Below are 27122 nucleotides of genomic sequence, written 5' to 3'. Positions count from 1 at the left end.
CTTGCATTAGCTAACAATAATACAAACCACATCTACAATGCTTGTTTATTGTATTCCTGATTACCTCTGATTCATTGGGGCCATATTTTAAAGGACAGCCATAGCTATGTTCCAATCAGTGTGACAGAGCCATGCAATGTCCAGTCATTTACAAAGCACTGTAGGCAATACTCTTCTAAAAGTTGAATTGTCCCAACTTCATAATGTTAAACTGATAAAGCACATCCTTAAGACAGTATATTTTCTGAACAAGCAAAATGGCAACTTTAAGGGATGAAAGGTTGCCTTCAACATCAGAGACATTTTCAAGCCAAGGAAAAGCTGCTGGAAGGGGAAATGATAAGCGTTTGACATTTTTTTCCCCCTGTTGATGTGTTTTTTCCCATCTTGTTGCCATTTTTCGGGTGCGGGTTCAATCTAAAGCTGTAATAATAGCATGTTGAGTCAAGTGGGTTAAAAGTCCGTTTTTGCATCAGGAAAGACAGTGAAACTGACTTTTATAGCATTCAAAGGGTGCAGGGCAAGCATATACTAGGTGACTAAGTGAAGAAAAGCCTGGGAAATAAAAAGCTACAGGGCTGCTTTTGTCCTTATCACGCTGTTGGATGACGCATAAACCTGCCAGAAGCTTCTTTTTTTTTTTTCTTTTTTTTTTAAGAGATTCATCACAGCCATCCTGTTGTTTTGAGTATGGCTCCAGTTGTGATTCCTGCTCTTCTCTTGTTGGATATCATTCTGTGATGGTTGATACTTTCCAGGAGCTATTTTGTGATAAAATGCAATTTGCTTTTTTGGTACGTACACTTTCAGTCAAACTGCTTTCACTTCTACAGTACTTCAGGTTGTAATTTTCTATGAGAAGAAACAGAACACCAACCATCAATGAGACCCATGAATTTGGTACAGGGTGCACTGATAACAACTTTATAAAAGGTACTCCAGCGATTCAGTATTGTGCATCCATAAAGAGTACTCACAAGAGACAGATTTCAAAACATTAATGGTCAAAATCAAAGCAGCAGAGGCAGAGATATCCTGATGTTTAGCCCCTAAAAGTCCAAAAGCACTGAATCCTACATTTCCCACAATGCAACTCCATAACATCTTTTGTCAGACACTCCATTACTAGTAAACTCATATGTCTTTGAAACTCCATGGCTCAAGTTTGTAATGCAAACTTCCTGCTATAAATGTGTAGTATCTGAACCTAAGCCTAGATTACCGTGATGACATCACTATGACATCATCAGGCTTATTTTTCATACTTTGAAAAGTTCCCTCCAGTGCCACAGACAACATTGTACAACTGTTTTCACAGGCTCAGTAGACAAATAAACAAATAAACTGACCTTCATGAGTAAAATCAGCGGAGTGCCCCTTTAATAATGTTCTATCTGCTATTTTTGATTGTCCATAATCTCTCATCTGCATAAGAAAACCACACATATTCAGTAATATTTATAAAAATATATTTCACAAAGTAGGAAACAATACAGGGTATCTTAGATTACAGTACAGGGAGTAAATAATTGAACATACACATTTATAAGCATTAAAGCACAGTAGAAAATATGATCTGCATGTAGGACTATTCCATATATATTGTTTAGTCTACCGAGAACTGCCATAATACTGTATCAGTACAAACTGAGTATGCACGCAGCTTTAGTGCCATTGAAATTCTCATTATGTGCAAGAGCTAACGTGCAGAGACAAAACCTACCACCTCATTGAAAGCTAATGACGTTAGCAGTAACTCTATGTACAGTACAAGTCTTTTTTATTGATATCATACAGTGTAAGCACAATATGCACATGGTCTGGATTTATGTCTTCATTTTCTTGGGCTAATAATGCAATCTGTGTTTCCTAAATGAAATTTGATGTTTGGAGGGAGTCACATACTTAGGTATCAATTGGACTATTGTGCTCAGACGGTCACTGGCTGTACCTCAGAATATGTTATGAGATATATTTTACACAGAATTAGCATGTGTCAGAAAGGTCCCATTCCTGCAGTCCCAATTAATTAGATCATCTGTATTGTTACAGTAACTTATAGCTCTTGTTTGCTTGCCTGCTTACATCTAGTCTATATTGTCAATTGCAATAAATTCATGTTATGGTTTGGCTGTTATGAAATAGTGTTCAAGTGGTTGAAAAAACAGCTGAATGTGAAATAATCTAAACACACTCACTTCAAATTGTCAGCACAGAAAAAAATATGATTTAAGAGCAGATAAAAACTCATAGAACAATAATGAATCAACACGTCTCTTGTCAAAAAACATTAGATTACAATTGTATTTAATGTTGCTTCTGTAAAAAGAAGGCCTCAGAGTTTCTACATTTCTCTTTTTTGTCTTCACTTCAGTCTTTTATAGGCTAGTAACACTTGCGACCCACACCTGTAGCGTGTAAATACAAAGAGTTGTATAAAGCAAGCCTTCTGGGCTTTAGATAGTTTATAAATGTGGCCACCAGAGAACATATCAAATGATAACAAATTCACCTTAAAGCCAATACTGGTTTGTCTTTTTGCTTTTTTTTTTCAAATCATACATACATTCATCATTGTAATGTAGACCATATATTGCTTTTTCATTGTCATTTTGTTTCAGATCACCGATCAGCTTGGTGGCTTAGGGAGATTTGAAACAAGACTCCCTCTGCAGCTCCTGTAGTCCAGCTTGCTGTCCATGGAGCATGGAGTATGATGTCCGCTCAAGCTTCAGAGAACCCAACAATATCCATATTTCCTTTCATTGAGCAACTACCAGCAATCCCAGGGTTTTTCTGCTACTGGCAGTCACAGCAAATGACTAACACCCAAAATACTGCTAGACACTCCACAACGGAATCTAAGTTACACTCCACAAGAATCATAGATCTCCTAATAAAGACATGGTTTGGCTCAACAATTACAACGCGCTTGACGTAGTGGATGACGACTGCTATACCTCACTCTAAGAAGAATACAAAAAGGTGGCCTCCCTTAACTTTTTTTCTTTTTAAACACCTGTTTCTAAAAGCCAGCAAACCCCCTAGCATTTAATACACAAGTATGTGGACAGAAAAAAAAAAAAATCTGAAAGGTCTTTTTCTAACAAACCAAAGGTCAGGTCTCGCGGTCGCTCTCGCCCACAGAGTAGAGCTCCCCAAGTCTTCTGAAGCGTGGGCCCCACTCTCTGAGATAGTCATAGTTCTGGTCCGAGTCTGATGACGCCGTCTCCAGTGAGCTGAGAGAGCCGGCAATGGAACCCCGGCCCTCGTATCCATAGATCTGGATGGAGTCGTAAGGCGGTGCTGTGGGATCATTGTCTGCCTCGTGGAGCCGGACGTTGATGAATTCATCCACGTCCACACCATTGGGGCCTGAGTGCTGACCTGCTCTGGGCATAAACTGCAGATCGGGCTTGATGTCCTTGCGTGGCAGATAGCCATTGATGCCGTCTGGGTTCTGCAGCGTGGCGATGTCGAAAGCTTCTGTGTCCTCCTCGCCACCTCCTTCGTCATCGTAACGGATAATATTCTCCCTCACATCTTCATCATCCTTGATAATCAGAGGCTCATTTTTGTGTCTCCTCAGGGTCACAAATAGTACTACTATTACTGTCAGAAAGAAAGACAGACAGAGAGGATGGCACAAAGAAAAAAAGAAAGAAGAAGTCTAGGTCAAGCTTTGACAAGTGGATTTTTTGTCAGTGTAAGTAGATATATCAACAAGGTCATATCATGCAAGCTTTCATCTGTTAAACCACTTCATGGTGATAATGTTACAACAAAGAAAAAAAAAGAAACACCTCACCTAACAGCAATATAATGCAGGCCAGGATGGCGATAAGAGCCCCCATACTAAGACCAATAGGTAAGACGTAGGCCTCCACGTTGCAGGACTGGACGATGCCGTCCTTGCTGCACCCACAGACTCGGATGGTGAGGGTGTTGGTGCTGCTCATGGGTGGATTGCCGTTGTCTGTCACAATGATTGGCAGGAAGTACATCTCTTGTTTCTGTCGTCGGAAGGTATCATGCTTGGCTAGAACGCTGATTGAATTGTCTGTCAGAGAGAGGTAAAGCCAGAGATGAATTTTTGCAAGGATGTGTGAAAAACCCATTACTATTCACAGTGGCGACAGACTGAAGTTCTATTATTAAATTGTGTGAAGATCAGTGCAGCATGAGGGTAAACTAATTTCACATCAATCGTCACTAGGCTTTTTAGCATTCTCACATTCCAATACTGTGGATGGATTTCAGCCACCTTCCTTTTTTTCGACAGTCCAATTTGGGAATTCTGAGGGAAGGCGAACCTAAGTTTGCTGTCCCCCTTTGAAAGCTGAGGAAATGAAGGGACCACGGCAGGCGACACTGACTTAGAGGATGGCACATGTCGACCCAGAAAGGTGCCAGCTGCTCTTTGATGACACTTCTGTGAAGATGTCTGCTCATTAGCTGGCTCTCCTTACCCTGCTCACATTATCAAACACTTGCATTCCCATAAGAATCTACTCCTGCTGATCTTATGGAAAACGTACAAGATTTCTGATAATCTAACCTTTGCCTCTCTCCATGAGGGTGCTCTGACAAGAGAAGGGAAAATAGAACTGGTGATACACGCTATAGAGAGATGGGCCATGTTGAAACATCCTCGTTGACAGAGCAAACTTAATCAAAAGATGGAATGCTTCATGATAGAATTATTTGCTTTGCACAGTATGTAATTGATGTGAACATATGCTCAGATTTATTTTCTTATGAGTGCTGCCACAAAGTAGCACGCTCTGCTTTGTGAGCACCGACGTGTCCTATTTCATTTGGATCACTCAAGACTGCATAGTGAGGATGCAAATATCTACTATACTGTAGTAAACCATCAGGGCTTGTCCTCATATACAGGGCATTTTTATTTTCTTTGCAACTATTGACGGTAAAAATAGAATTAAACATTTCATGCCCATCAGCTCATCAACATAAGGGGGCTGCTATTCAAAGAGAAAGATAGCTGTGCAGATAACCTTCAAACAGAATGAACTCACAGCAGTTACAAGAATGCCGTTATTTTTATCTTTATATATTAGGCCACATGAACGGTGGCTCATCTACCGACTGATGGATCTTGATGAAAACACTGTGTACGTTGAAATATTAATTGTCATCATAACAAAAGCAACAACTCATTTGAATAAAAAAAATGTCACTATAAATAACTTAATATGTGGGAGGCTCCAAATGACAGTGGTGGCAGCAGAAGTGACACTAACAGTCTGAAAACTTTCTGAACTTCTGAAGTCTACTAGGATGAGCACACGACACATTCATGAATGCCAAGCCAGCAGGACTTAACTACTTTACACTGACATAATATCAAAGCAATAGAAAAAGCAAAAAGTTATAAAGTCGGTGGGTCAGGTTTCATTTAGACAGAACCACTCACTGTTTTTTATATATATTTTTTTATTATATTACTGAAAGGGAAAAAGATATGTGGAGATACATCAGAACTGCTTTGGTAGCACCCAAGTCTTTGAGTGTGAGGGCCGGTGTACATGTTTGATTGACAGCTGGGTAACAGGGGCACAACAAAATAAAAGCAAACGTGTGCCGGTAAATGAAGCTTACAAACTGAAAACCACATTGTGTTAGCAGTGGTATTGAAGAACAGGGACTGCACCAATTAATATGTAAGCTGACCGATGTTGACATTTGCTGATAGGTTTTTAAGCTGTTAAAAGTGCCACAACTGACTAGCTAATTAGCCAAAAAAATGATGTCAGCAAGCACTTCTCCCTTGATGGATATTTGTCTGCTAGCTCTCTCAGCAAGCCAACACACATCTCCATGCTTGTAGGATGAGCAGGTGAAAAGATATTGGTGATTGTTGTGGTTCAAAACTGAGGCTTTTTTTGTGTTGCAGCTGTTGTATAGCTGTCATGATTGATATTTTCTATTTTAGCCAATTAAGATAAAGATTAAATAATTTCACTATAAATATTCATACATACAAACTATAACTTTCTGACTGGTATTCACTACATATAGACAGGGGATGCCACCATGAAACTCGGAAATACAAAATACATTTCTCCCTTTTAGGTACACTTACTAAACAGTGGCCACAAGTGACAATTTCAGAGTAATTGTAAATAATAAATTATAAGTAGGACAAATAGAGAAAATTCATAGTCAGTGAACATAAGCTACTGGTCATACCAGACCAAGAAAAGGCTGATTTATGGTAGGTCACTCGACACATTTGATAGGCGTCATTTAACACTTTCCTTTCATGACGTGCACTTGGAGAATTTTGTTATGTCACAGACACCATCAAATTTTGTCATGCAGTGTGATCGGGTAGTGTTCCTAATATTGCCATAGTGTTTTCAGTTTTTTTTTCTTACTTATATTTTGGTCTGTAACTTTAGATAACTTGTAACATCCTTGTTTAATAAGTCCCAGTCTGGATGATATAATGTAACTAAACGAGCCGGCTTGAGGATAGCGTTTGGTTACCATAGAGACAACTGAAAGCTTTCACCAAAGCATAAACTGAAAACATTGTGCGACTCTTTAATTTCTGTTGAGCAACACTTATCAAAAGTTTGGAATGACCTACCATAAATCAGCCTCAAGGCTATATCCACAAAACCCATTTTATTGCTTAGAAATTCAACTTAAATAAAATTATCTTCCTCTTACAAATTTGGAGTTGAATTCTGAAAAGAGTTTCTATCAGCAGAATTTCATTTTTGGCAGTATGGTGAATGTATGTTGTCTCAGTTACTGAGGATGGGCCGCTCTGCTTTATTGCAACTCCATCCCCCCGAACACAGAGTTGTCAGAGTGCTGGATATCTTCTATGCAGCTGGTCAAAACCTTAGCCATTTTCCCCAGTGTGGGCAACCCCTAACCTCTTCACTGTTCAATCCCTACAATTAGACTCATCATCGCAAACAAAAGCAGCACACAGAGGCTCACAGGAGCCTGACGCTCTTCACTGAAGTGTCTCCCACAGCTGCCGATTCAGATAGAAATAGTCGCTGAAGTGCTGGGGGATATGTTAAGTTGGGCCTCTTTTCTCTGTTTGGAATTAGCAATACCATAGACAAGTGGTTGGTGTGGTATGTAATATATAGAGCTGAGCCACAACACATATTTACTATAGTTTCAGGCGAAGCACATTGTGTGTGTAGTGAGAAAAAATTCAGGCTCTTAACTAACAGAGAGCAGTGCTTATACTGGTGAAACATCTCTACTGGAGGTTTTATCTGTTACATCATTGTAAGAAACTAGTAAATGTCTTAACAAAAGGACACTGTTCAGGAACCTGCATGACTTATACTCTGAGTTTGATCCACAGTGGAGACAGCAAGTCTGCACCAATTGACTAGATCTTAATTTTTGTATAAAATCATATTCAATTTTCTGACTGGATTTTTGAACATACAGTATGTGACAAGGAAAAAAGTGGTAGTTTTTTGGGTTTTTTTAGCTACTACTTTATGTGTCAGAAAATGTATGAATATGCATAGCTGAGGCTATTTTTGCATTGCTTGTGATTATTACACTGGTGTCTCATGTTCCTGCCTGCTAATGTACCTGTTTCCAAAGTAAAAAGTTTTTATATTTATCAAAAGATGGCTAGTCCATTTCATGACCTGATTTTTAGGTAGTCTTTCTTCTGTCAGAGAGAGGCTACAGTACGTTAGCCTGCAGCCTCTGCATCGAAACAGAAGGCTAGTACCATATGAAGATTTTTTGCCCCGAGCTGAAAACATTACACAACGTCATCATGAACACAGCCTGTTCAGAGCCAGTTATGGAGGGGAGGCAGGAGAAGAAGATTGGAATAAAGACAGAGAAAGAAGAAAAAAAAAAAAACAGCAAATAACCAATCAGAGTATTTAGCAAATAAATTTAGTACCATCTGCCACACTGCAACAGCTCCTAGGAAGTCACCCTACATTGAGCTGCAAGACTACCAAGAAAAGCCATTTGGATCCCATTCATTTAGTTTCCCTCAAAACGCACTGGGGAGTGAAAAAGAAGCTGGTGTCCAGACAATTTCACATCTGCTAATTGTGAGCTACACTGATCCAGCAGATTTCATCTCCAGTACGGCTAACACGCCGCGGGTCAGAGATTAGACTGGAAAGCCATTGGAGAAATTTACAGAAACTTCAGTCATTCTGTCACAAAAGAGTTACTTCTCTTTTTTTTTTCTTTTGTTTCTCACCTTGGTTGTTTTTGATGGTAAAATTGGGATTATTGAGCATCTCCGGGACTAGACGATAATCAAAATAGTGGCCCTGAATTGGGTCGTCTTTGTCCACCGCGCTGACAGTCTGGATCACCTGTGTTGAAAACAGAGAGACAAGAAGATATACAGAGGAGGGCTCAAAGCCATTAGAGGAGGCAGCCTATTCATTACTCTGTTTTTGCCACCACAGATTGCCTCAGTGTAATACTGGCTGGATCACACCTGATGAAATATATGCCCTATTCATTCCTGGAGTTGGAGATTATTATCAATGAGGTCCTGTCTCGTCTGGCACACTTTCAGGCTCCTGGCTCTATCTGTTAATCTGTCATCACAGGTCTTATCGTGCTGTATGTCTTTATGATTGATTGGAAATTAGAATTCAGGCCCTGCAGGACAGTTTCCTTTTTTTTCAATTCTTTTTTTTTTTCCCCCCTCTCCTTTCAATAAAGCTCCCTATTGTATGTACGTAGGTCCCCTGAATGAGGTCGATTGATGAGAAGGAGAATGCTAAGTACTTGTCCAGGATTTTTGGCTGGGGGAAGCATTGTGCCATCTGGAGGAGGACATGAAAGACAGTCTTGAATTATGATCCACTCTGATCAATCCTGACTGCTCTCATTTCCCCTTTGCTCCGCGCACACTGTGTCAAGGGAGGACTGTTGCAGGGAAAAAGGACCGTACTCCCACCTCTGTAGTTTCACAGTGAAATAAATAGGCTATAATTCACTGTGGCCAATCATTACAGGGGAGGAAAGAGAGAGAAAGAAAAGGAGAGAGGGAGAGAAAGTGATAGATCACTAGTTTGATGAATGAGGCACTTCTTTTCTTACCTGTCCAGGTTTTCCATTTTCACACAGATAGGCCTCGTATTCAGTGGCAAATTCAGGAGCATTGTCGTTAATGTCCATTACTCTGATGGCCACGATTGCCCTAGATATCTGACTGTGGTTTCCTAATACACAAAAGAGATAGATAGATAGATAGATTGATAGATAGATAGATAGATAGATAGATAGATAGATAGATAGATAGATAGATAGATAGATAGATAGAGCAAGAAGATAAAAAAGACAAAAGGGGGGAGACAAGAAGGCAAATAAGAAAAGACAATGAGAGAAATATAAAAACAAGGTTACACATGAAATCCCAGGTAAATTCAGTGACCTAGTTTTAATTTCCTTTATTTTCCATCTTTATTTCTCCCTTCATTTCCTGAGCTGATGGGATGACAGACAATAAGCCACATCAATCTACATTTTAGCTGGTTTCAATGATGCAAAACAGGATTCTAGGCAACAGAAGAGTAAAAAAAAAAATCCCATTCAAAGTGCTTTTGAAAATCCCCTGTACACTGTCATGTTTAAAACATGAGGGTTAAAACATGCATATTAATGAGTCATTGGTAACTGAAGTCTAAAAAGACAATAAAAGGCAGTTTAATTAGATTAGATTTTGATTGGAATTATTCATCACTGGTAATTGACAGCCCCTTTCGAGAGTCCCTGTCCCTGTAACGGTTGTATTTATTAATCAGTGGTGCAAATGCCAACTTTTAAAGCAATTATCTATTAATGTGGCCCTAAGAGGGCTGTGTCACTGTGGCCAATGACACCCATGTTTTTTTAATTTTTAACTTTTATTGTTTCATTTTATTTATATGGGGCAATGCAGCTTGTCCCCACACTTCTTACAAGAAAAAAATCATATTTATAATGAGAATAACTAATTGTAGTGTCTAGATAATTTGGACATTGACCTAAGATCTCTTGAGCACTGAGGCTGTCTTAAATGCTAACAGTAGCGAGTGAGGACTTGTGAGAATTCATCTTTTATCTGAGAGGGCTTGAATCACCTAAATCTAGAAGGTGTCAAATGTGAAAAAAACCAAAAACAAAAACAAAAAAAAAAAACAGTCAGTTGGATAGCATCTGTATAAGGTTTGCTAACATAAGCTAAGATTAGACACTATAAGCTACTGATCATACCAGACCAAGTGAAAATGAGTATAATGAAATGAACAAGGGCGCATTTTATTGCTTATTTGAAATATTTTTTTCCCTCAAAAGTTCTGGTTGCATTTTACCCACCATCATGACATTGAACAATTTTGGAGTAACTAAATATAATTCTATTTACATGCATTAGTCAGAGATTATTATTTTTATAGACAAATATATTTTTTTATTTTCTTTTTAAAAAAAAGCTACATATGGAGCAGTGGACAGGATACCCCAGAATCAGAAGGTCCAGGAGACAAGTTGAAAAAGAGGTAAGCAGTGAGGAGAGTGGAAATTGACAGTCTGATAGACAGTGATAGATGGATTAGGGCACAGGGAAAGAGAGGGAGCCTCCACCCTCTCCAGAAGTGACTTTCTCCCAGCAGCAGACAGGGAATAGAATCTGATTAGTCAGATGTCAACTGGTGCGAGGCGGCAGAACGCGACTCCGTTTGGGTGGCAAATGGCATCAGGATAGAACTGGGAACACATCTATTCCTCTTCACGCCAGAGAAGACACCGGCTTCCCCTCCCCATCCGTGAAGAATAGCAAAACTGCCATATTTATTTTGGCAAATTCCTATTAGGTGTTCTCAGAGATGCCACTATCTCGAGCCACAGTTACTTTGCCAAGAGGCATGAAAACGCGCTTTAAACGTATGGGTGCGAGACATGACAAGGAAACCGGCTTATCAAATGAGACACATTCAATTCCTCCAATGGGCTGCTACGATGGTGGGATTTGTCTGTACTGCACGGCCAAAACATTATGACAGTGTTTGGGCTTTCATTTATTCTGACAATTAATGTGTGTTTCCTTTGATTAAGGAAAGAAAGGGACAGATAGAGGAGGAGACAGAGAGAGAAGGAGAGAGAAATAGAGCGGAAGAGGACAGGGGGAAAAAAAAAAAGTTACAAGCTGTGTAAATTTCTATTCCAATAGCTTTAAGGGGTACATTAAGCTTTATCACAACATACAGCCCCCCTGAAACAATCTGTATGCAAATAAAGCCTTACATATGGTTTGAGCTGTTTGTAGCTCTGCCGGCAACATTTTCTACGTAGTCAGTGAGTTTTGCGGTTCGCAGATGTTCTTTAATCTGTAATGGATGCTGGCGTTGGAGCAATCCACTCTGGAGCATGTCTTTAAAACTGTTTATTTGATACGTCTTAATGTTCTTGCACTTTCACAAATTGACTACTGAGCTGTTCAATTCAATCAAAACTCAGCAAATTAACGTATTTAATGCCTCTGTGGACTCAAATGCTAATTGTTTGTGCCATAGTCTCGGAGTGATTAAAAGCGCTGGTTTACAAAGCGCTATACTGTTGAGCAGAGGATTGTGTGTAGCAGGTCAGTGATTCCTTTGACAGAGACAATCCATGAAGTTGCTCGGAAGAAGGAGGCATTGTACGTGTCCTCCTGCACTTCCCATTTTTTAAAGCTTACATGCCAATGAATGTCTAACGGTATGTTGATTTTGAAAATGGGGCATTACAATTCATGAGGCGCAATGTGCACAGCCGGGGTGGACAGAGTCAGGGGAGGGTACTTACTGACTTCTGTGGCGGTTACTGTGATGTTGTGCCACATGTCGGTCTCCCGGTCCAGTGTTTTGGCCAGTGTGATCTTCCCATCATCCACGTTGATGTTGAACTGCCTCTCCAGGTCTGTGTGCCGATCAATGAAGTACCTGCAAAGACAATTGGTGATCAGAAATTTGAGCCAAAACTCTGCATCACTGAAGCATCTTTTACAATCCTTGGGGTGTTGTGGCTAACGGGACCTTATCCATCAAGAGAAACCTGTAGATTAATGCACTTTAAAAACAGCAGGAAATCAATAATTATCATCTGAGGAATAATTACAGCCTTCACATGAGCAGCAGGGGGCATTAAAGCCTAATAAGGTCAGTGAAGTCCCCTGTCCCCCGAACATGGCGACACGTCCCTCCTGCAAAAAAGACCATTAGTACATGTTGTGTCAGGGTAAGAGATAGGGTGTTGTTAACCCTGTTTGGGATATGTCAACACTCAATGGCTCCCAAAGGCTTTGCATTAATGAGTTAGGACAGCATTGTGTCACACACAAGCTCTAACAACAGAAGGGGGGGGCCAGAAAGGAAATAATGGATGTAATGGCGATGAACCAATGACCGGCCTGTTATGTGTGACCTTGTCTAATCTTCTGCAAAATGATTTTGTTTTATTTTTGAACCACAAGTCCTGCAGACCCAGTTTTGGATCCTTCTCAAGCAGCATGCCTTTAAAATTAATCAGATTCATTTGCAAAACTTTCCTTTTCCTGATTCTGTTTCTCTGTGACCCACACTGTGACACACTGAATTTTTGGGACTTGTACTGTCTTAAAAAAACAGGCAATACATAGAACTCTCCAGAAAAGCTCCAGCAGTGGGTATGAAATTGGAATGCACATAAAAGAGAATTTTCCGATGCCACTTGAAGCTGTGAAATCGCTCTTTCATGTTGCAACGCGCACAGCGCCAATTCTTGGGACAAGCCCACACAAAACGGACTAAAAAAGAATCTGTCATTATGGGTCATCTTTGGTTTCACACATTTCATTTGCCATTACGTGTGACTGTCATAAACATCCTACTCACCCAAAACACAAGACCGCAGTGATTCACGTGAGCTAATTACACCGTGTACCGTGCTAGTGTTTCCATACCTCCAGGACAAACTGCTCCTGTTTCTTTCTTTCTCTCTCTGTCTCACTCTCACATCCCCCCTCAAAATCTCTCCCCCTCTTACTCACTAAAAAAGTTTTTTTTTTTTTTTTTTTCTATTCCATCCAGCTGGGTCTCAAGCTATTCCTAATCCAATTCCCCTATTCAATTCTTTGCAGTCCCCCTTCCCCACATAGACATCCCTCGGCCACCAGGCGCCCTGCTCACCCTGTCTCCCTTCCCTCCTAACCCTGGGTGTCGTACCATCTTGCAGTGGAACCGCTCATCCCTATCAGTGCGGACCTGTTGGCAGGAACCCTGCAGTATTTATATGAAAGAGAAGAGAGAGGGAGGAAAAAATGGATACAGAGAGATAGAAATGGAGGAATAGAGAAAGAGCACCAGAAAAAGCCAAAGACAAAGTCACAACAACAACAATTTATATGAAGGAGGGTGCCACTTATACAAGAATGGTGGGAAAATGAAATAAATAAACCACTGGCCCAGATTCCAATTGTTGGGGAGATGTACCGAGCCGTGACATTTCCATTTTTGAGATGAAATGGTGTAAAATCCTCTAGACGCCGGGCTGGGAGAGGTCCACGAGGACTCCCCACCCCCCTCTCTCTTTCCCTCTTACCCTGCAGACGCAGAGCACTTTCAAGACAGGCAGACAGCAGCAAACCACCTGGGAGCAGCCTCTCTCCTGCAGACTGAGTGGATCCCAGTCAAACTCTGACAGCCTCACGTGGAAGCGAGGAGACAGACCCTGAAATGTTCTGCCACCTGTCACTCAAACTGACAACGTGATGTGAAAAGAATTAAAAGCAAATAAAAAATGATATCCAGCGTTATACGTGCGCGGTTTCCCTGAGTGTGATGTGAGCATGTGCGCAAATGCACACGCATGTCTTTGTGTATGTGTGTACTGTTGCGTTTCAGCTTTGCTTCACTTTTCACAAGCCCTTAAACGGCATTGGGCTGACCTCAGCATAACAGTTAAACATCATGTAGATGCTGTTTATGCCAAATATTTTACAGCAGTGACACATTCTCACAACTGATGCAACAGACATCCAGAAACACTCAGTCTCAATGTAAAACAAAGATCATTTGATGATCAAAATGCATTAGTGTGATAGTAGCTGTGCATAAAAAAAAGATAACTATAAGCTTTCATCAGTTAGATGGATCTTGTTTTTCTTCATTTACAGTGTTCAGGTGTACCACTGCAACATCCCTTCAATCACTCACTCAATCAATCAATCAATCAATCAATCAATCTTTATTTATATAGCACCTTTCAAACAGATCAAATGCAATTCAAAGTGCTTTGCAAGCAATTGAAACAAGTAGGATATAAAAAAAAGTGAGTAACTGAGTAAACTGAGTAAGACAACAATAAAAGATGGGTAGTTAAGATAATAAATTGTGAATAATAAAAGATAATACAGGCAATAAAAATGACAATAAAATAAAATTGTGAAATACAACACAATATAAATAGATTATAGTAAAACAGTAAAATGTTGATAAAATAAAATAGAATAAAATGAATTAAGATGATCATAAATAAAATATGCATAAATAATAAAACAATCAAATCTTAAAACACTACATGAAATCCAGACTAAATAGATGGATTTTTAGTTTACATTTAAAAATATCAATATTTTCTCAGATCCTCTGAAAGCTGCTCTAGTAGTTCGGAGTGTAACGGCTGAAAGCAGCAGCACCAAATGTTCTTGTTCTGCTTTGTGGAAAAGCAAAAAGAGAAGAACCAGAGGATCTGAGGGGCCTTCCTGGTTCATACACCAATAGCATTTCTGAGAGGTAGTCTGGTGCAAGGCCATGTAGTGCTTTATAAACTAATAAAAGAATTTTAAATTCAATACAATGTAAAGACTTTAAAATAGGCGTAATGTGTGCTCTCCTTTTGGTCTTAGTCAGCACTCATGTAGCAGGATTTTGAATGAATTGTAGAATTTATGTATTCTTCGGTAGACCAGAAAGGAGAATGTTACAATAGTCTAGCCTGCTATAAAAGCATGCACCAGTCTCTCTGTGTTGCTCACAGAGAGAAATGGCCTCACTTTGAAGATGTTCTTCAAATGATGAAATGCTGTTTTTGTGACACCCCGCACATGAGCCTTGAAATTAAAATCAGAATCAAAAATCACTCCTAGATTACTTGCTTCTTGGCTTAGGTTGAGCCCTAGTGTATTTAGTTTGGAGACCAGTTTCTTGCCTTTGAACAAATGATCAGTACTTCTGTTTTATCCTGGTTGAGCTGTAAAAAATTCTGTGCCATCCAGGCCTTTTACATCTAAAATACAGTTAAAAAGTCCCAGTGTCACCAGGAGACACTGCCACATAGAGTTGAGTGTCATCAACATAGCCATTGAAAGAGATGGCGTGCCTCCTGATGACACATCCCAGGGGTAGCATGTACAAATTAAAAAGTAACAGTCCTAATGGTCCTTTTCACTGCACTTCTCACAGATCATCTGTCAATCAAACTGTGTGGCCATGGCATCTTCTCTGTTTGAATTTCTATGGGTGGTAATCTTTTGTCTTTTTAGCCACGGTGACTATCACTACACACTGATTTTTCGTTTTCATCACATAATGCGTAGGAGACACCAAACAGTAAGTGTAAACACTAATTTAACTGCCATTGTGCTGCCTCACTTTTACTATTACGAAATTGTCTTTAATCTTAACTTTCATATTGAAATGAAGAGATGAAATAATGTGAATTAAAACATGCTGTTGAGTGATCTTGAAAGCCTCCATTTGACCTTGAGCAGTGGGCATGTGGCTGTATGGAGTCTGTATCACAATGAGATAATGTTGTGATGTAAACTGTCTGTCAATCCAATAGCAAAGCACTGAATTGACCTCTGGCAAAATATGCTATTTCATCTTTCTCTATATGTATTAATGACAACTTAAGAGACTAATATGGATTCAAAATTTGAGCTACCATAAGGGGCAGCTGTGGCTCAGGAGGTAGAGCAGGTTGTCCACTAATCGGAAGATTGGTGGTTCAATTCCCAGCTCCTCCTGTCCACAGGTTGAAGTGTCTTTGGGCACCAGCACCCTGCATAGCTTGCTGCCATTGGTGTGTGTGTGTGAATGGTGGAATGTGGCTTATAGTGTAAAAAGTGCTTTGAGTGGTCGGAAGACTAGAAAAGGCACTATATAAGAGCAGTCCATTTACCTTTCAAATGTGAGAAAACATTTAATTTTTAAATTGTAATAATCTCTTCAAATTCAATTTTCAAAAAGCAGGGGGCAATCCTAAAATGCACTGTGTATCTGACAATTGCCTGTCCTTTTTTCCTATTATTAAACAAGGGTATTTTTCTTTAGAAATGCAAAATTGAGAAAACTACAAAGCCATGCTGTACATATAATAATAACCAAACCATCTGAGAAATAATGTGAGGGAGCATTTTTGATTAGACTACATGGATGGGGAAATCGTGGATACAGGTAACTCAAGTCAGGCAGTGGAGGAATTTAAGGATTAGGTTACGTTGCCTTTAGAGTAATTTGTATGAATTGATAAATTGACAAAAAAATTTGTTGGTACAAATTTGTTCAAAACTTGCTGAAATACTGTTTCTACATGACCTTTCTTTCTTTGTAATTTCTGCCCCTGTTACTTATTGGCAGACATATATTCTAATATCTTTGTCATACTGTATACACTGTCAGCTAGGCCCATGTAGGCTCTACTTAGCTCTACTGCAAGGTTTGCGTTGGCACAAAATAAGAGTCCTAAAGATTCAGAAGCCGTGGAAAAGGTTTCATGTATGCACGTGTTTGTGCTTTTTCACACCTGTGTGTGCTGAGTTTTATCTCCATCAGAGTGTGAATGTGTGTGAATGTGTGCATCTAAGTAACTGAGTGCCCCTAACAGGTTGGACGGAGAAGAGGAGAAAAGATTCAGAACAAATGCTTTTTTTTTGTTGTTGCTGCAGAGAACAAAATGCATCTGTGACATTCCTGCTTGTTATTAGGTCAGTAATTCCACCGGGAGGATCACAGATATAGAACTAATTTTGCCATCCCCTGAATGCTGACCAGTTGTGTTTTAAGACTACATTTTATTCAGGTGGGATCCCAGGCTCTTTTACATGGAAGGTGATTTCCCTTATTCTTCCAACTAATATATAAATAAAAAAATATCAAAAAGAAAAAAAAAAACCTCCTGCAGAAATAAAGGTCTAGGCCTTCTTGACATTAAATTTCCATTAATTTCATAACTGTCTCCTTTGTATGACTGCTTGTATTACCATACAAAGCATGTCACCTGTCAGCTGTGTTAAAACAACATAGAAAAGCCTGGAGAAAGAAACAAGCTCTGCAGAATTCAATTATGTTTCTACAATTCCCCACATAAGTAAAAGCGAAAAGCAAAAAAAGAGAATAAAGATAAAGATGTAGACCAAATTTGTTTAAAATCCATAGAGGATTTTTTGGTATCCATATTTTGTAAGAAAAAAAAATACAATTCACAGCTTTGTATGAAATCCAGCAGTTCATGTCAGGCAGCCTCAGTGACTGCCAGATGTCACATTGCTTTTTATTTGTGATCAGTCAGGTAGAAAACAATAGCACACGCTCCAGAGAGAAGCAATACTGAGGGAGTATTTCATGGAGTGCACCTGAAATGCTGTTGGTTGGATGCATTAAGTACAGCTAAGGGGTTGTTTGTCTCCTGAGTGTGGAGGACATGGCAGCCCACCAGAGCACTCGCCCCGAGTGGTTTACACTCAGACTGGTTTGGTCTGGTCCAGCCGGGGGGGGGGGGGGGGGGGGGGGGATTGAGACGGAGAGCGATTCTTATCAGAGGTGTCGACTCAAGAGCTCGTTCAGATTGTGGTCAGGAGAATGTCCACACTAATGCTGCCATTACTGCTGCCCTCCTCCACTATTCCACCTTCACCTACTGCAGCTTTCTTGGTGTAAGCCTCTTCTCTTACCAATTTGAGAAAACAGAAAGTTAGAGAAAAATAGGGAGAGAAGAAGAGACAGAAGGGAGCGAGGAGGAAAACTGTAGGCTGATCAAGTGTCATTCACAAGTAATTCAAGTGTAAAGACTAACACTGCATGTGTTACAACTGATAAATTCACTATTATTTTCATAAGAATACTTGGTTTCTCAACTTATTTCAGTTTACAGGATAAATCTTAAAACATATATAAAGGGTTAAGAGTAAGGAAGTAACTGTTTGTGTATATTAAATAAAGTAGAAAAATAAAGTTTTTGTACAGTAACAGCTCTCTCCAGCAATGTTTCCTTTAACATTATTTGTTACTTCAAATGGATAAAGACTGAAAGGTCATTTGCATTTAGAGCTGCAATGATCAATTGGTTATTCGAATAGTCAATTGTCAGAAAAATAATTTGCAACTATTTTGACCACTGATCGTTTAAAGGAGACATATTATGCTCCTTGTGATTTTCTATTATTTATATACTGTCAAGATGTCAGATATATCTATGTTAAGCATGATCAAAGTTCCAAAACTTGAGGTTAACAGGTAGAAATGCTCCCTGCAAGACAACACCCAGACCTCAACCTGCCCTGAACGCTTTGTGATTTTTCTACTTTGCCAACAAGCTGATGTCGGCTTGGGCGCATGTGTTGTCCGCGCTCCTATTTTGGATTGGATATTTGAACATTTCGAATAAAAAACTAGAAAAAGTAGGGAAATCCTATCACTATAGTTTATTGACATAGCCTCCGGAGCCAGGGGAAGTCTCCTGTGATGCAGCTTCCAAGAGTTGGCCAATCAGAATAGAACGGACTCATCAGGAGGGGGACTTAAAAATACAGGAGTTTTTGGAGCTATAAATCATGCAAAGATATTCCAGTAGAGCCCCAGATTAATAATATAGACCTATAAATGTGGATAATATGTCCCCTTTAAGTCATTTTTCAAGCAAAATCTCCAATTATTCTCTGGTTGCAGCTTCTCCAATGAGAGGATTCGCTGTTTTTTCTGTATCATTGTAAACTCAGCATCTTTGGGTTTAGACTGTTGAGTAGACAAAAAAAGACATTTGAAGATGCCATCATGCACTCAGATACATATCAAACGATAATGAAAAGAACTGTTTGTTGCAGCCTTATATACTCTACAAAAGGTCTAAATATTTGGCTTATTGTCTCTGAGGCTTTTGTTCAAATTCTCCATTATTTAGAACATACTTCTGATCTTGTAAGAGGCATTATTGAGACTACAGCTAGTATATCTGGAAGGATTAAAATCTTCCAGAATGTAATCATTTTATCAGCCCAAAGCTCAGAGTTACAGACTAATACAAACCCTGGCTGGAAGTAAAATCAAATGGTCTTTGGTGAGAGTAATGCATCATATTAAGCCCTCCATGACAATAGTGTGTTTCATCTCATCCCCCAACAAAGAAAACACTCGACATCTGTGATAGATCACACTCATCTTGAAGATTTGCAGGGGGGTTAAAATGTACGTTTGGACTTAAAAGAAAATCACATATTGAGGTGAAGCAATTTGTTGTGACAAAATGCAAACTGGCAAGAAAATGTGTTTCTGTCTGTGTAATGTTTGAGCAGTTATTTTCCTGGATGATCAGTGGCTTTACAGGAGTTGATTAATGCAGTGTTCTATTAGCCACTTACAACTCCTGCTTCTTTCTCTTGGAGAAAAAAATTGAACGGTTGAGAGTGAGCTTTACAAAAAAAATCTAACAGCTCTTGAGAACATGTACAAAGATCCCATTCTGCTTCTCTGACTGCAGTGGATTTTTCTGGCCTGACAGTCACACAAAGCCCTTGAGCTGCAATCAATTCTAAAAAAAAAAAAAAAACTTATCCACAAAACCTCAAAATTGGTGATTAAAAGCATAATGAACACTATGAGTGTTAGTGAATGACCTCAGGACAAATTTTAAAAAAAGAAAGAAAAACAACCTGCGTGAAGGTAAATGACCTGGTGCATAAAGGCGGCAGCCTGTGAGTCAGCTCTCACTCTATCATGCTCCAAACATTTAACAAGTGCCAAGACAGGATGTTGATCTCTGGGCAGTTTCATAGCAGCAAACATGTGAAGAGATCATATCAGCAGGGTGCTGCCATCTACATGCACACTCATTCATTATTTAGCCACTTTTTTCAATAATGAAGCACTGAATGAGGCGAATAAACTAAACTAGGCAAACATAACAAGCTATTAATACTGCACATAATTCTGAAGGAAATATTTTTTTGGAGCAACTGATTATGTTAAATTTAGTGATACACTGTATTTTATACACTTAGGACGTCAAACAAAAAGCTGATTTACTAAACTGGTCTAACTTCTCCCTCTAGAAGCACAGATTTGCATCAACAAATACTTTAGCTCCATGACACAAAATAAGGACAGAGAGAAGCAAAGGATGCCATTATACATGAAATACATGAAATACCTCTCTTTTTACCAGGGGAGGGACATCGTGCAACCTCAGGGCTCAATTCCTCCTGGCAATCTCATCACTAAACATGAGGATGCCACCAGAAAAGAAGAAAAAAAAAAAAAGAAAAAAGTAGAATGAACCAGCCCGCTCTGTAGCCTCAGCCAATCTATGAAACCCAGGCTGCTCTCTGCTCGCCATGCAATTACACGCAACCTGTTGAGTGTTGTCCCGGGAATGCGGTCAGCAAGTCGCTGGAGAATTAATGAAATGCCAAGATGGAGGGAGAGAAATTGCCTGTATAACCTATCCTCAAGGTGCCCTTGTGGTATTTCCAAGAATAAGTCACACAAGAGGAGAATATAGCACGGCTGGTCATACATTGAAGAGAAGAGAAAGTTGTGCTGCCTTCAACTCACATTTTATTTTTATATCTGTGGAAATGAGAGCAATCATTGAGTCGCTTCTTCACTGGCAAAGACACTACCACAGTCTCAAAAGGTCACAGGCGAGATTCAATTGCATGCCTCAGTGTCAACCCTTTTATTAAAACAACTCATTATAGCCTGAAAAGACTGGTTTGTTAACCTATTCTCTCATCACTTCTTGAAGTTACACTAAAGAGCTATTTCCTTTTTAAGTACACCATCAACTCCAGAGACAGTTTTGTTACCATATTGCTTTGGTCAGTTAATAGCAAACGGTTGAGCAGGACAGGTTAAGGTTTTTCAGCAATTGACTGTTAACTGCGTTCACTCTCTTACCTGACAAGGCTCCCACTAAAGTCTGGATCTCTGGCGGTGACTGTTCCTATCACTGTGTTGATGGGGGCGTTCTCATTCACTTCCAGTAAGTACATGGGTTTGGAGAAAACAGGAGGCTCATCGGAGTCTTCTACCACAACCTTCACTGTGGCTGTATCTTTGAAGGGCCCGCCGCTGCTGGGCTCAGAGCGGATGTTGGTGGCTTCCACTTTCAGCGTGTAAGCTTTCTTAGTTTCAAAGTCCAAAGGCTGTAGAGGGACAAAGGGAAATGAGGTCAAAAGATGTTAATCCTGCTCACTTACCTGTCCAAATCAAACATGTGCAATCTAGTGTTGGGAAGTAATAGACTACGTTTACTTAAGTACTGTGTTCTGAGGTACCATCCTTTATTTGATTATTGGAGACTGCCAATTTTTAACAAGCCTGTGTTATAATCTCATATAGATTGAAAGGTGTGGCCATTTACCAGGTCTTAATGGGAAATATACAGTTCAATGTTTTTTTTTTAAAAAATCTGTCTCTCACAAGTCAATCAGCTCAATGGCATTGCAATGCAAAATTGCAGGGGTGCCCCTTCAACCAGCTATTAAAATACTGCTTACATATTCATGCATCAGTATTGTGGCATCCAAGTTTTCACAGCATCCCTGGTTCAAGTCTGACGAGGGACGCTTGTTGTATGTGTCATTTATGTCACTCTATTATCCACTATAAAAAACTAAAGAAAAACAGAAATAATATTTGTGATAGTTTAACCATTGTGCATAATGAGTACTTAATTACTTACAGATTTACTCATAATTTAGGTATATTTTGCTAATACTCCTGTACTTGAATAAAGTAGAATCTTGACTGCATTACTTTTACCTGTAAACCAAGTTTTTTTTTTTTAGATTTTAGATTTTTTTTTCAAGTATGTGAGTGTTTCTTTCACTTAAAATCAAAATTTCTCTGATAATGCATACATCATGAACCATGTCATATTGGGAATATGCACTTTCACACAGTTGTCACACTGAGAAATTAGCATTTTGAGCAATGTGAATTATGACTATGACTCCAACTTAAAGCCCCCATGTGTAATTTTTAAAATTTGCGAATTTGGCGGCCTCCAGTGGTTGTGTCCAATAAGACACTGAGGTAGACAGCAGTGCATACTGTTCACCCCTCCACCAATGGATCTAATCTAGGGACTCTGACAAGAATTCTAACAAAGAATTATGCCATCCGAATTATTTAAAAGATGCCATTATCATAAAAAAACTGGTATCTGTCTGACGCAGCAAACTGAATTTATTTGATCACCATCAGCAACACATTTTGATTTAAACCAATCAGTCACAAATTTTCACTTGTACAACCTGAAAATATTTTCCAACTTTTATTGGCATGAAAGAACACAAATCTTCCTGCTAATGCGCACACTGACAGCAGATTATTCCAGCTTTTATACTGCTATCACAACCAGCTCACTTGAAACACAGTAAATAAAAGCAGTTGCTTATTCACTTCAAATTACACTTCAAAAGGTGTAATTTTCCAAAGAGAAACACAAACATTTTGTACAGGACATGTCATTATGTGACTAACATCACTGTTTCCAATTGCTATACTGTGTTTCCTTTACAGATGGCTCATCATTAATATTTAAAAGAAAGAGGAGAGTCGCAGTTTTACTCTTTTGGCATCTCCGAGGACATCCCAGACTGTCACAATTTCATTTTGAATCACCTCTGGTCGCTCTCATACTACTAGAATAATGGGATCAAGTCACTTCCACGCTCCATAACCAGGATTTATAGGGAAATCAAAACTGGGCCTTGCTGCTTGAGGGGATAGGAACTGGCTTGGGGAGAGAGAAGGACTAAGAAGAGGGTGATGAACAAAACGAGAAATGTATTCAGTCCGAGCAAGAGGAAGAGAGCGAGAGGATTTGTCCCTGAGGTCAGACAGGGCCAGTACTGAGAGCTCCAGGGGCAGGTGAGTATAGGGGTGTCTGGGGGTCCAGCTGTGAGACAGTAGCAGCAGCCGGAGAGAAAGGGGAGGCGACCCAGGGCTTTGACTTCTGCACTCCTACACTCCTGGCATCAGGGCACTAGTAGACAGGCCGAAGCCCCTGAAGCCTCTCCAAGCCCCACTCCTCCACGGTTGGAGAAGCTATTTGGAACACTTTCATTATTAACTTCCCCTACTTCTCCTCCCCCTCCTCTTCCATCCTCACTCCTGACACCCAACCCCCGTTCCGTCCCTTCCCTTTCTCTCTCTCTGATCCTGCCGTCTGTGCTGAGAAAGTACAGAGTGTGGCTGAACCTCAAGCCAATGGATTGCACTTTAATTCAGAGGGTAGTGGAGAGTAAGAGCCTGTATGAGGTTGTGGCTGGATAGTCAGAATGATTATATGGAAATGGAGAGAAGGGCAAGGCCTAAGTTTGAATATGAATTATTATTTGAAAGTCATTCACTGGTACAAACACTGGTTCAACTGGATGGTGCCCAGCAGAGCTGAAGGTAACTTTCAGAGTGACATGACTTAAACCACTTTCACAGATTGTAAGCGTTTTGCAAAACTGTTAACTTCTATGAGCAAATCAAAATGTTATTATTTTCAAAATGTATGCTCACACAACTACATTTTCAAACTAATGCTCACAGTTACATGTGAATATTGCAATTTTAGTCCTTTTGTTTCCTTATTGATATGAACCAACAATGGGCATGGTGTAGTGGATTATGTACAAAATTCAAGTAACTGAACAGCAGAGTCGAGTGATAATTCTCTGTGGCTTTATCTCTACGAGTGACCACTTTCAGGTTACACATAGTCATTTCATCCATTGTTGATATAAAAATTTTGATTAGTGCAGCTTTAATTGTACTAGATGATTTTCGTGGGCTGCTTTTCACATTTACTTGAGCACTGCTATAAAAAAGTACTCACAGTAAATCCAACCATTAAAACTGCTTCAAATACAATAGTTGTGCCTCTCCCTTATCTAAATATTTCAGTATTACTCCCACTTGAGAGCATGCAGAAACAACTCATTATATTTGTTTCCAGTGTCCTAACAGAGAGGGGAAAGGAGAGAGGGGGGCTTTCACTTATGCTGGCATATTTAATTACACCAAATCCACTTGAATGGTTTAAGGAAAAGATGGTGTAAACAGCTTCTCTGATTAGCCTAGTTAAGTTTGATTACAATCACTTTCAATATCAATTACAAAATCAAAAAAAGCATCTATGCAAGCTGCTCTTTTTAAGCATTTAATATCATAACTATGGAATCAGAATACAAGTCATATTTTGACCCATTCAAATTATTAATTCAATAAACGCACACAGCGCTTAGACTGAGTAATCCAGGGAGAGACACTTTGATTTTTATTAGTATGCATGGTGCTACGGTTGTGCAGCTACTGTTGATTATTAAGAGATTTGTGAGTGCAAAAGGAAAAAGGTAGAGCTATGTACCAGACCTTTCAGAGTCAAGGTTCCATAGCCAGTTTACATTGTCATATACAACATAAATTAGGCCAAATTTCTTCACACGGGGACAGCAGACTTACACTCAGCAAAAAAAGACACATTCTCATTTCTCCTGTGTTAACACCCCCTCATTGTCCTGTCCCACCCAACAGCCCTGCTGTGTCATTCTCCAGTCTCTCTCAAGCGTTAGCGTCAAATCAGTATGTACACATGGGCCATTTAGAGACTTCAAAGTTCAGCGTTGGCTGCAGGGGTGAAAGCTCAGCATCCCACTAACATCCCTCGACAGGCCTGGGGGCTGGCAGATAAAAAGCTTAAAACCCAAACAGCAAAGAATCTCTCCCCTGGTTTGTGCCTCTCCAGCCTTGGTTAGATCAATATGTTTTAACCTTGCCGCAAAGGATCTTAAATAATTTGAATTCTGTGTTAGATGGCAGTTTATAGACCCGCACAACTGTTGATGGGGACAGGGTGTTTGGGGAAAGAGTCGCACTGACGCCTTTCTTCTGTCACCCTGGTTGGAGGATAGCACAGAACAAAAGAGCAAAAGCATAACAAATGCTTCTTTTAACTCAGCTCAACTTGAGACACTGGCGTATAGAGGGATGCAAAAACAGTTAAGTGTGGAAATGTCTTGCTACTTTCCCAACACATTATCATCTGTCTTGCTTTAGTGATGTAGGCAACCAACTCAGGGCCACAGAGAGAAAGCCGAACAGACATGGGAAGAGTGGGGCTCTCCACGGGATACGGAAGTGGAGGTTGCCTAAAAGACCAACACATCTGACATTTGCTTTGTCAACAGTGAGAGATTTTATGACTTTGTGTCGAGTTTGCTCTCCTGCACTGATGTTTTCTTTAGTGACGGTGAATTGTAGTCCCTGCAGATTGCCATAGCTCTTATACATTCCACCTCCACACAGTTCATTGTTCACACTTTGACAAAGTCACACCACATGTCCTTGGGGTAATGTCATTTTACATCACGACACAATAGCATTCCACATTTGAGTGATGTATAGCTTTTCTCTCCAGACACTGAACGAAGTATGACTCAAGACTTAAGAGCACTCATCCATCAATCATGTGTATGATTCAATATATGCAAACATTGTACCAAGCAGGACATCTATAAACTTAGGATATAGAATACATACATATATAAACAGCATGTTCTTTGGTATCTTTGATACCATGCGTTCAAATCTCAGTCTGATTTTCTACAGATGTCCTTGAGATACAGCTGTGTCTAAACTTGCTTACAGGTCACAGCGTTATTAAAATGCATTGCAGTTTTTAAATGTAAATTTCACACACTTCTCTATTGAGCAAAATAAGGGATTGGGTGCTATAAATGTCTGCAGGCAAGCAATGATATCCAGGCCCAAACCTCTACAGCTTTTATCCTGGAGGAAATATTCATACTGCAGTTATACTGCATATCTAGAAACTTATTACACTGTATGAAAATCACAGAGATTCTGGGATACTATCAGCAACAAAGTATGCGTCTTAGCCACTGCCATACTTTTGAAATCATCTGATAAATACAATGCCATTGATTTGTACACTTGCCTCACTAACATCACATTGTACCATGCCATTATGCACTAATGTGTTTGCCTCAAGGTTACAGATCCAGGTTTTATGACAGGAATGTCGCTAGCTCGTTTCCTCAGGACCGTACACCTGGGAACAAATTTAATGAGCATTTTCCTCTCTCTCTGAGCGACCACTGCCAATGTACCCTTGAGCAAGGCAATTAACTAGCAACTGCTCCAGTGAAGTAGCTTCAGAGCCAGCGGTTACAATACTGCAACTCTCAGATGTGGATGTGTTAGCATTGCAAAGAACAACAGGCAACTTTAGGCAAAGTCCATCTGTTCTTATGGCGATGTGAATGTGGGTGTCAGCAAAACTGAATTTAACCAAAGTTGTAATGAGAGCTGAACCACTTTACAATATGCAACCCTTTGCCTTGAGCTAAGACCACTCATGGTAATATGAAAACAAGATCATCTTGTCAGAGTGCATTTCAGAGCAAGGTTGTGACACAAACTTACAACTTAGATTTCTTAGTTTCCACAGTTCTACCATATGTGCCTGAATGTCCACACACAGAAAGCCCGGCCAAAAAGCTTACATGTTTTTTCAAAAACGCCATGTTACAGTGGTATTTGAGTTTATTGATAATATTTTTTCATAGCTTTCTTAATGGCAGAAAAACAGGTTTTAGCAATATATACAGAAAAAGAAAAAAAGCTCCTTTATGTTAGTCATAGGCAGGCTCCAGTTTTCTTTTTTAATATTTATTAAATATATGTTATACTTTTGAGTGAAGCCTTCACTGAAAAGCACAGAATTTCACTCGAAGTGGTACTGAAGAGGCAGAGTATTCTGGCCTAATGTTAGCACATCATTCAAAATTAAAAACATACATTTATATGCAGGTTGATGTAGCTGTTCTAGCTAAA

General features: G+C 39.6%; 1 protein-coding gene across 3 annotated transcripts in view; it reads right to left on the bottom strand.

The window, feature by feature from the left end:
- Nucleotides 1-1500: 1500 nt before the first annotated feature.
- Nucleotides 1501-27122, bottom strand: part of cdh8 (cadherin 8) — a 99231-nt gene continuing 73609 nt past the window's right edge. For 2 of the 3 annotated variants that reach the window (XM_044364935.1, XM_044365023.1), the window contains exons 7-12: nt 21165-21412; nt 11818-11954; nt 9094-9215; nt 8237-8354; nt 3809-4060; nt 1501-3612 (exon numbers count right to left, since the gene is read on the bottom strand). In XM_044364935.1, the coding sequence (XP_044220870.1) occupies nt 3119-3612; nt 3809-4060; nt 8237-8354; nt 9094-9215; nt 11818-11954; nt 21165-21412 (1371 nt within the window). In that variant the 3' untranslated portion in view covers nt 1501-3118. The remainder of the gene's footprint in view (nt 3613-3808; nt 4061-8236; nt 8355-9093; nt 9216-11817; nt 11955-21164; nt 21413-27122) is intronic. The other variant, XM_044365110.1, reaches the window with a different exon arrangement.

Source organism: Thunnus albacares, chromosome 1, assembly GCF_914725855.1.
Source record: "Thunnus albacares chromosome 1, fThuAlb1.1, whole genome shotgun sequence".
Lineage (NCBI taxonomy): Eukaryota > Metazoa > Chordata > Actinopteri > Scombriformes > Scombridae > Thunnus > Thunnus albacares.
The sequence above is the reverse complement of the archived record's forward strand: the minus strand, read 5'-3'. Positions and strand labels throughout refer to the sequence as shown.